Below are 10,445 nucleotides of genomic sequence, written 5' to 3'. Positions count from 1 at the left end.
TTGAATAATGCAAAAAAGGTCTTTCAAACAATAGTAATGTTAAATTTTGCGAACCAAAACCTTAATTCCCTAATAGGAATAAAATAGAGCTATAACTTTGCTAACCTGCATAATAAAAATGAAGATATGTTGCATACTGCGTATAATAATGCAATACGCTCTTGCTTGTAGTCTGTCGCTTCTTTTTCTTACTTCAACTATATTATAAAAGTGTGAAAAGTAGAAATGTAGTTATTTAAGAAGACTGTACCAGTTTAGCTAAATCTGATTAATTCTAAGACGTTTCGTGTAATAAAGAAGCGTTCTGTCGGCTACGATGCAACTACATATTTACACGCCACCTTCTTTATTCTACCTTATTCGTATAAAAATTTGCACTGCAGATACATATGTAATAAAAAAAATGAGTTCTACTTATGTGGAATGAAGAATTTTCATTTTATTTGTATAACTTGCCTAAAAAGGAAAAAAAAAATTTTTTTTGTTAGAAACAATCCAGAAGCAAAGCTTTTAATAATTTATACTTTCATAAAATTTACAATATTTGAAAAGTAGAGTAACTGTTAAAATTATTTCGATTCATAATATAACATTAACGATTTAAAAAATAGATGTAATATTTTAAGTAGTAAATAAATGCGTAATATTAGATTAAAAGTGTACTGAGAAATAGGTATAGAGCTTGAAATTCAATTATTAGAAATATTCCATATATCAGAGTGGATGCTTTGCCCCAGCGTAGAAAAAAACTGATTATTATTTCTTTTTTCCCTTTATTTCTTATTTATATATAATTATTTAATTTCTTATTTATATATAATTATTTAATTTCTTATTTATATATAATTATTTAATTTCTTATTTATATATAATTATTTAATTTCTTATTTATATATAAATATTTGATAAGAAGTATTCTTTTTTCACCGAAAGGGTTTGATATTATTTTCTTTACATTTCTTTTCAACAAATCAGATAGCTACAAAAGGCTCTCTTTTATAGAAATCTTCAGCGGCGTAGCTAGAGGGGGGCAAGAGGGGGCATCTGTCCCCGGGCGCAGAATCCAAGGGGCGCCAAACTGATGTTACGACATCTTAGAATTAAATGTTTTCCATCCTTGGCAAGCAATAGGGGGCGCGAAATCTTCAGTTGTCCCTGGGCGCTGAAAACCCTAGCTACGACTCTGGAAATCTTAAATGCTACGATGTTATTTGCACTATATTTGCACTAATGCAAATGTTGTTTGCATTTTCTGGGGTTTTGTGAATTATTTAATAATTCCAGTGGAAAGTCTTGACTCAATTTTTCGATTATTCGAAATTTTTTCTAGTCGATTTATTGAAATTCGAATACATTTTACAACTTCTACATCATACTTTTTATTTGTTTTCGTTTGTAGTAAAGGAAATCAAGCAAATTATCTCTTTTAACAATTAATCCACTTAAAACGGTTTTCGAATGCATCAACTTTAGTCAACAGACATTATTTAAAGTTGCGAGAGAAAAAAAGGATACCTCTAAACATAAGTTATTATAATTAATTCATTATTTTTTACTTGTAAAGATGATAGGGAATTTTATATTCACATCTATAACTTTTTACTGTTACCATAAAATCAATTACTTTCTCTTATTGTAAAAAGATATTTTGGGTAACATTACATCTTGAATCTTGACTGACTTTTAAAAAATGTTTTACAAAATTGTAATCTTAAAAGCTTTGTCGAAATTACTTAAAATTTACGGAAGATTCAGCATTTGGATAAATGAGAAAAAAACACGCGTAATAATTTTTACTAATAACGAAGGGAAATTTAATTTCCCTTCGTTGAAGCTCTTAGATAAACTTTAACTTTTTAAATTTTAGTTAAGATAAACTTTTAGCGCGTAAATATCCTATTTAAAGGAAATCCTATTGTTTGGAGGGATTTATATTTATTTTAAAGTTTAATTTTAAACTTTTCTATAAGCCGTCATTCCCCTAATTATTAATGCCAGAATATTTAAATTTGGTAGCGTGCATGAATGAATTTAAATTCTACCTTGTGAAGAAAGAGTTTTAAAACCGAGATTCAGTAGAAAATTTAGAGATAGTTAGTTATTGCCGTCACCTCCGTTGCGTGAGTTATTGCTGATTTACGTGGCTTAATTGCATTCACTTGCTGCAGCTAGTTTCGACGCGGGTTTAAAAAACAGGAATATGTGAACCCTGTAACTTAGTTCTACTACTTGTACATGTCCTCGAATTTTTAATTTAGTTCTGTGATTTCAGTTACCGCCGAAGGGAGGCGTAGTATGTTAGCGTCGAGTTGACCATGGTAAAGAATTAATAATGGGTACATTTAAGCCTTCTCCTGTGCAGTTACTACTCTTACAGTTCTCACTCAGAAGTTAGATATATAGACTCTAGATGCTTATTAAAGGAAATGTTAACGTTTCCTTTTACCAAAATAAGAAATTGCATTTCCTTTAAATATACTGTGTATGTTTGATTAAAATTCGCTGAGAAGTTTTTCTGCTTTATTCTTACTCATCGTCTCAAATGCATTTATAAACTGCGAAGAATGTCCTTTGAATATAAAAATTTGAAGTACTAGAGTTCTTTGGTTTGGCTTGAACTGTGATAGTGATGCCCAAGGAAATGTATAGTACTGCGTTTGAAATGAATGGGGAATTATTTGTTTGAAATATTTACTTATAAGAAACCGCTTGCAAAGTTTTTGTAGTTTTCAGCAGTATCTAGTGATATTTCTTCAATAATTTGTATTTTATTTTAATATAATTTATTCTTAATAATTTTTGTTTAAGAAATTTTCCAAACGGCGAAGATAATCGCGGAAAGAATATGCATTTTATTTTATTTTTACAATGGATTATCTACTGGAGAATTTTAAAATGTTGCATTTTATTAAAACATTTTATCAAAAAAAATTTAATACAAAATGCTTAACGAAGGGAGCTAGAACATCAAATATGAATCACGCTTCGATAGATCACCAACTTAAACCAATGAACAGGTTATCACTCGTGTCAGAGATTTGATACTTAGTGATAGTCAATTAATAATTAGAGATTTATTGAATAAGAACCATTGTTTGTTGAACAAGAACTAATTTTAAAAGAGTATTTTTCTTGGGCTCTTGCTTTTCAAATTGTCCTAAGAAAAATAATGTGTTCTAGCGGCCTCATTTGGCAAGGCCAGTCCTTCTTAAAACGCATTAAAAAACACTGATCTATGCTTTTAATACAAAAGCATATGAGTTGATTTAGTGCTCGAAAGGTAAGGGCAGATAGGAAGGACCATGTTAAAGGTCGAGCAAAACTCATCAAAGGTTATGTTTCGATTGTCTTGATACTGTGCGTTTTGAATTTCTGCCAACTAGCCTAATTTTTAACAACCAATTTCTGAGTTTTTTGCAGCATTTGCATAAAGCAACTCACCAATAACAACTCGAAATCTAGTCAGGTAATTCACAGATTTTGCATTATGATAATGCTGTAGTTCGCAGTGTTATTACTCGAGAATTCCTGACCAGAATTTCAACAAAATTAACTCCTCGACCTCCGTTTTCACCTATTATTTCTCCGCATATATACTATATATATTATGTGCACGGTTAAGACTGGCATTTCGAAGGCAATGTTTTGAATTTATAGCAATAAAGTGTATTGAAAGAGTGAAAGATGAAGGCTCTTTTAAACTTTATCTTAACAAAAGTGAGAAAAGTCATTCATTCAATTAGAGGCGATTCTTTAAATGTTATTTGTTTTACAAGGTTAGGAATACAATAGAACTCAATGTTTCCAAACTATGTAGGACCGCAGCCTGTTTGCATTTTCGGAAGCTCCAGATAATTTGCTTGTTTTTTCTGTATAGATCAACTAGTATTTATTGAATTGCAAGGAAGTGAAATTTAATTTTTGTATTTAATATAAAGTAATGAAATTAATTTTACACTTATTTAGAGCTTAAAGTTAAAGGTTGCCTTAATAAAGTTGCCTTAGTTTCCAGAAGGAAATGCTTTTTACTTGTCATTAAAAAAAATATTTCCTTTAAGTTAAAGATAAAGAAACTTTGATTTTACTTACAGTAATAAAATAATGAAATTGTTATTAAAAAATATAATGAATATTGTTAAAATTTTACCCTTTTAATTTCTAACAAAGTATAGTTTCTAACAAATGTTCATGAAAAATTTCAAAAGTACAATTTTGTATTTTAATCCATAGAAATTAATGTAATAGCTTCGGAAAAATACGCACTTTATAATTCTTTTACATCAATGAAATGAGGGAAGAATTAGAAGCACTTAAGTAAATTAGCAACAAACTTAATTTTACTTGACAGCAAACAATTCGAATAGGCAGTAATTCGATAAGAACAAACAATTCTATTAGGCAGTAATTCGGATATTTGGAAGTCCAGATAACCGGATTTCTATTTCAACTCGAAACAAAATACAAATAAATTGTAGATAAGTCTGTTCTTGCTTTTATTTTATCATTTGATGGCTTCAGTCCGATAAACTTTCGCCAAGCTCTTATAGCACGAAAGTCCTGTCTATTGTCTAATTTGTCAGAATGTAATCCGATTTGAACAAGTAAAAATTCCAAATTTAGACGAGACAGTGTAAGCACAGTCCTCCATATATGCCTTCGAAGTGAGAGAGGTTAGTACGATCAGATGCCAATTGGAAAAAGTCCGTTGTTCGAATCTGTGAGACACTTGAGTCGATCTTTTCCTGAAAACCTAAAATCTGTATAAATGGGGCTAAATTAAAGTACGGTGATGATAGCTAGTCACTAACTAGCCAGCCCATGGATTTGATTGATTAAGTCTCCTGCGTCTTCCATTCTTCTTTTAAGAAGAGAAGAGTGTAAGGATTTGTAGCAATTCTCATGCATGCTTTTGTGTTGTACCCCTGTTAAAATACATATAATAATATATAATATCCTGGCTGAATTTATCGCACTTTCCGATTAATAGTGAAACACTTGAAGCATTTTTTTTCTCTCTCCTTTTCTCACCTTTCTCTTTTTCTCAAAATTTATCACATGCTTTTTCACATAACACTATATTTCGAGTTCTTTTTAAGCTTAAAAGTTGAGTTTGGTTCTCTTGTCGCTACAGTCATAAAGTTCCAATGTTTGATGAGCCTGAACCATTTTATAATAATAATTATTTTAATTTCTCTTTGGTTTCGTTTATCGTTTCTTGTCAGACTTGAACAGATGATATAATTCATCATAATTTGGTATTCAGGATCCTACATACGGCCATTCAACCATTCAGTAATTTAATTTTTACCTTAATTTGAGCTTGAGTGGCTAATAGTCATTTTCCTTTCTTTCGATTTCGTTACATCATTTTTGTTCATCTTAAACATATGATATAATCTTATTATTTAGGTATTCAGAACCATATATACTGCCATTTAATCATTCATTTAATTTCATTTTCCATATGATTCAAATTTCTTTCGATCTCCTTCGTACCAGACAGTTTGCCTTCCCGATATTCATTATCATATTCTAACATTCTTTGTAACAATTTCTTTCTAAATACCTCTTATATGCAGTCTGACCATGAAACTGCGATATTTGGATAACTGGAGCGCTGGAATGATCGAAATTCTGTTGTGATGACAGATTTCAGTAATTGACTGAAAAATGATGGCATTTACTCAGATATCAATGATATATATTACATGCTCAAAATTTTTCAGGTAATACATAAATAAAGTTTTCGAGTAACTTTGAAAATTCATTTATTTGGAAATTCTTTTCTAAGAGCATACACAGAGGGATAGATACTTGGATTGTGGGGTAAAGACGGTGATGGAAAGTAAGGACAGGGAAATGTGACAACCCCAGGTACAAATCGTGGGAAGGAGAAGGCAGACAGTCCGGACCCGCCGGCAGTCGGTGTCCAGCAGTGGAGCTGAGAATTACTAGCATTAAGAAGAGAAGGTCTGGTCAGAAGAGGTGCATTCAGCTCTGCAGGAAGTACCTCAGGAATCTGAAGCCGGGCAGCCTTCGCTGCAGGTGCTCCTATTAAAAATAGATAGGCTGTCAACATGGCAGAAATAGCACTCATAAATTATAGTACATTTTACTTAATCATTTGTTTGCACAAAATCACTCGCATCGATTTAACGACAAAATTCCCTCTGAGTGGTACGTATTTTTGGATCTGCTCGTAAACACCTGTACTGAAACCACATTTAATAGTTAATTTGTATAATTTCTTATTTTAATCTCCATTTTCCTTAACTCCATTCATTACGATGGTATTGACATCATTAAAGAACGTGAAAAAGCAAAATATTTGAAATTTATAAACTAATATATACCAACAGACCAAAACATCTCATGACCGGATAAAGGCGGTCATGCCACTCAGGGATTAAGCCGCTGTTTACCGCTCAGTGGTGAGTTATAACATTCAGCGTTAGATCTAGGAAGGCATTGAAAAGCAAGCGAGCAGTAAAACATACTTCGAAAGCAGGGTTGTCTAAATACCTTGAAAGCAAACATTTAAACATCCGCTTGATTAAGTAAATACCACAATCACGAATCTTTACAAAAATCACATAAAATTATGCCAGCCGAACCTTTTCACAAACCGCTCCAAGTAGCATACAATTGGACCAATTTTGTGAAAAGGATTGATTCACATCTCATTTTTGGAAAAAATATTTTGTGCATTAAGAAAGTTAGATAAATGCGGATTTCAAAGAAAATCATGTACCGTAGCTCCGGTTTAATGCATTTAAAAATCTTAATATTGTTTTCAGAACATAAAAGGGTGTAAATACTTATATGTCATTTTTTAGCTCAGAGGAGTGAATATTATGGTTCACTACTTAAGGGAAGCATCAGTTTGCTTAGTTAAGAAAAATTTCCTTTAATTCTTTTGGCACAATTCTTTTTGTTAACTTAATTCTTTTTATTATCATGATAGATTTCAATTAATTAATTGAGAAATCCTGAAGTTAACTCCGATGTTACGAACATACATTACAGGGTCGAATTTCTTCAGATAATAAATAAATAAAGTTTTCAAATTACTCTTAAATTTCATTTTTATTTAGAAATATAGGTTAATCTTCGAATTATGGTTCGAATTTTTTTTGCGAAAATTTGGCGACCAACCCTGCTACAAGCAACCTGCTAGTTTTGTTTTGGACGCCATTTTGTTTTCACGAAGTAAAGGCTTTTTTTTTTTTTTTTTTTTTTTTTTTTTTTTTTTTTTTTTTTTTTTTTACTCAACATTTTTTCCGACAATCTGATAGCCGAATTACGCTTATACTAGAACTTTTATGGAACAAAAATGCTTAATCATGACGAAGATTAGGTGCGAAATTGGGATAAAGTGCAGAATCGCAAACTGCTTGCAGCGTTTTTAAGAATTGCACATACACGGTATCCATGTACACGTCGACCTATTTTCACTTAAAAAAAACATCCCAGAATTGCACAAAAAATGGCATTTCGCACACTCTTGACTTTATCCATGTGCACTGCTAAAGTCCTAGCTAGTAACCTTTATCGCCTTACTAAAATATCGCCAAACTACCTGTTACCATATTCCAAAGATTAGCCGAAATATATATTACCTTTAAATTCATTCTAGCTTCTCATAAAACTATAAAATGTACAAAAAAAAACGTTTAATAACTTACCAATTGCTGTTTTGATTTCAGGATCGCAGTCATCGTCAGATTCTGATTCTTTCCTTTTCACTTTTCCCCTTGTAGGTTTAAGAAGTTCTTCTATAGAATAACCTCCAGCAGATTTGGTCTCTGCTCTTTGAGGTGAGGAACTCATTTTGATGGAATGGGATGCATCAGGGGAAGCTTCTATTGTACTTCGAGAAGGCCCGGGATTTGCGATGACGATGCCATCGCTGTGAATGGGTGCTACTTCTACACTACTTTGTCTGCTCAGTGTCGTTGTCAGTGCAGTAGCAGAAGTCGAAAGCAGTGGAGATTCTGGTAATAAATAAGGAGATGTATAGCACGTTGGCACCGGGTTCAAGCTCGGCGGCTGAGCACCTAAAGTAAGTAAGAAATGATTTTAAATTATGATTTAATTTAAACGAAGGCCACCTAAATTCAACTCGATGAGGTTCGGTGGGAGAGAAATTAATGTAAAATTCAAAAACCTCTAAGCTGCAAAATGCACAGAAGTATTATCAGATAAATAAAACTCAGAGAAAACTACTTATCGCATTCTTTAATAATAGTTATTTTATAATACAAGCGTAATATGTCTGATATGACACAGAAATCTATCAAATTATTTTCTACTGGAGATTACTATAATCCAGGAAATTTTCCCTTCTAAAGCAGTGACTTTTAAAGTGTGAATTGTGACCCATTAATTGAACAGTATGCCAGTGTTTCCTGGGTCGTGAAAAGATTTAAAGTTTTTAGTTTTGTTATACAATGATTCATATATTAAATTTCATTTAAATTTTGTCTCCGAACTCTTAAACCAGATGTAACCTGATCTAATTTATTTATCTTTATATTAAGTACACTGTTGGCCATTAAACCTGCAACATCAGGAAGAAATTATTTAACGAACGTCAAAATCACATGAAAGGAAGAAGAGGTTGGAATATTCAAATGATTAGTATTTCAGCCCATTTAGACGATGCAGGAGGGACAAACGATATCTGAATATCTGCATAAGAAAGAGCTGTGTAGTGGATTCCTCATTCGGAAAGCGCTTTATAAGGCCGGAGTTTGCTCAGAATATCGTGCTGTGTCTCGAATAATAAAAAGAAATGCTTACCAGCAAGTGTCGGAATGCAATAAAGGTAGGATCGTTACCTGTTAAGAGTGTGGATTATCGTTCCGTGATATCGCTCGTTGCAAAGGTCAACATCCAAACACTGTCATGCGACTATGAATCAATGGATTGCTGAGCGTCATATTAAACTGCACGCAGGATCTCAACGCCTTCCTGTGACTAGCGTCCGAGAGAACAGACATATTGTGAGATCAGCCTTAGAAAACCGTACAACCACATTACGGGCCATTAGTCAGGAAATGGGCATGTTTGCAGCACGCCTACAATCCGATCGTAAGGTGCGTCAACGCTTGCAGCCGCGTGGAATATCAACACGACGACCATTGGCTTTGGCTTCCCTTTACAATGCAGCATAGAGAGAGACGGCGACTCTGGTGCGCCATATGAGAAAGCTGGACACAGGAATGACACAACATCGTCTTTTCAGACGAGTCCCGGTTCTTCGTGCAGTATTCTGATGGCTGTATACGTGTCTGGAGGTTCCGAAGAGACCGCAGGTCGCCTGCTTGCATTCGACATCGGCATAGGGGCCCTGCACCTGGTGTAATGGTTTGAGCAACCATTGGGTGCACGACAAGCACATCTCTAGTTCGGATCGACGGCAATTTGAACGCAGATCGGTACGATTCTGTTATCTTACGTCCAGTGACCCTACCTTCGAGGCCTGCCAAACGCCATCATCCAACAAGATAATGCAAGACCACATGTTGAACGTCGTGTTCTAACTTTCCTTGATAAACAGAGTATTTAAACTCTGCCCTGGCCTGCACAGTTAAGTCAATCAATATCTGCATTTCAAATTAAGCATATTAATTCTATAACAATCTGTATTATGTAACGAGCATAACCCTCAATTTGTATTATGAAGTATGTACCTGTATCACACACAGTGTAGGTGACTATAATGTATCTGCGACCTGTATCATGTATTATGTAAGATCTGTATTATGTTTAACAATCTGCATTATGTACTGTGCATAATCTATGTCAATCACTATCTGCATATCAAATTAAGCGTAATATCTCCATAAAAATCAGTATTGTGTATGGTATATTAATCAGTATTAAATAATCCTAAGTATTATGTACCAGTATTGTCCTACTCACAGTGCACTATGTATCCTGTATGTATGTAGTTTATTTGTATTGCGCATTATGCACCTCCAAAAGATATGTATCATGTATAGTATATTAAATAGTTTTAAGTAATCCCACGTATCATGTAACACTATTGTCCTACGCACAAAGTACTATGTATTCTGTATGTATGTTGTTTATCTGTATTATCTGCATTATGTACTTGCAATCTGTATTATGTACACCATGTAATCTGCATTTATTTAATTTTCTCTTTTGTACTATGTATTTCGCATAAACTATGTACTTGCATACTGCACAACCTTTAACATAAGTAACCCGTAGTATATGCATATCAATATGTTATATATCACTTAAACGCATTCCCGTATTGCATTATGCACAGCGCATTATGTATATTGAATTTTTAATAGTCTTTGTTTATATGTGATATGTTTTTTTTTCCTCTTTGTGTTTATTTATTTATTTATTTATTTATTTATTTATGTGTGTAATTTGTGCATTATGTGTTCCATGTCATATTTTAA

General features: G+C 32.9%; 1 protein-coding gene across 1 annotated transcript; it reads right to left on the bottom strand.

Moving 5' to 3' along the window:
- Nucleotides 1-5,764: 5,764 nt before the first annotated feature.
- Nucleotides 5,765-9,383, bottom strand: LOC118193952 (uncharacterized). Its single transcript, XM_085823008.1, has 3 exons — nucleotides 9,359-9,383; nucleotides 7,686-8,057; nucleotides 5,765-6,051 (listed from the first exon to the last, which is right to left on the bottom strand). Exons 1-3 carry the CDS (start codon nucleotides 9,381-9,383, stop codon nucleotides 5,765-5,767), a joined length of 684 nt encoding a protein of 227 aa, XP_085679134.1.
- Nucleotides 9,384-10,445: the final 1,062 nt, after the last annotated feature.

Source organism: Stegodyphus dumicola, chromosome 8 (genome assembly GCF_044657685.1).
Source record: "Stegodyphus dumicola isolate Sdum_Otavi_A_Nest chromosome 8, ASM4465768v1".
Taxonomy (NCBI): Eukaryota; Metazoa; Arthropoda; class Arachnida; order Araneae; family Eresidae; genus Stegodyphus; species Stegodyphus dumicola.
The sequence above is the reverse complement of the archived record's forward strand: the minus strand, read 5'-3'. Positions and strand labels throughout refer to the sequence as shown.

Bases quoted from the DNA above. Each gene is read 5' to 3' on its own strand.
- LOC118193952 (XM_085823008.1), bottom strand. From the start codon at position 9,383: ATGGTTGCTCAAACCATTACACCAG. The intron at 8,058-9,358 runs GTGCAGGGCCCC...TACTTACTTTAG, and splicing joins TGCTCAAACCATTACACCAG to GTGCTCAGCCGCCGAGCTTG. The intron at 6,052-7,685 runs GTAAGTTATTAA...TATTTTTAATAG, and splicing joins TGAAATCAAAACAGCAATTG to GAGCACCTGCAGCGAAGGCT.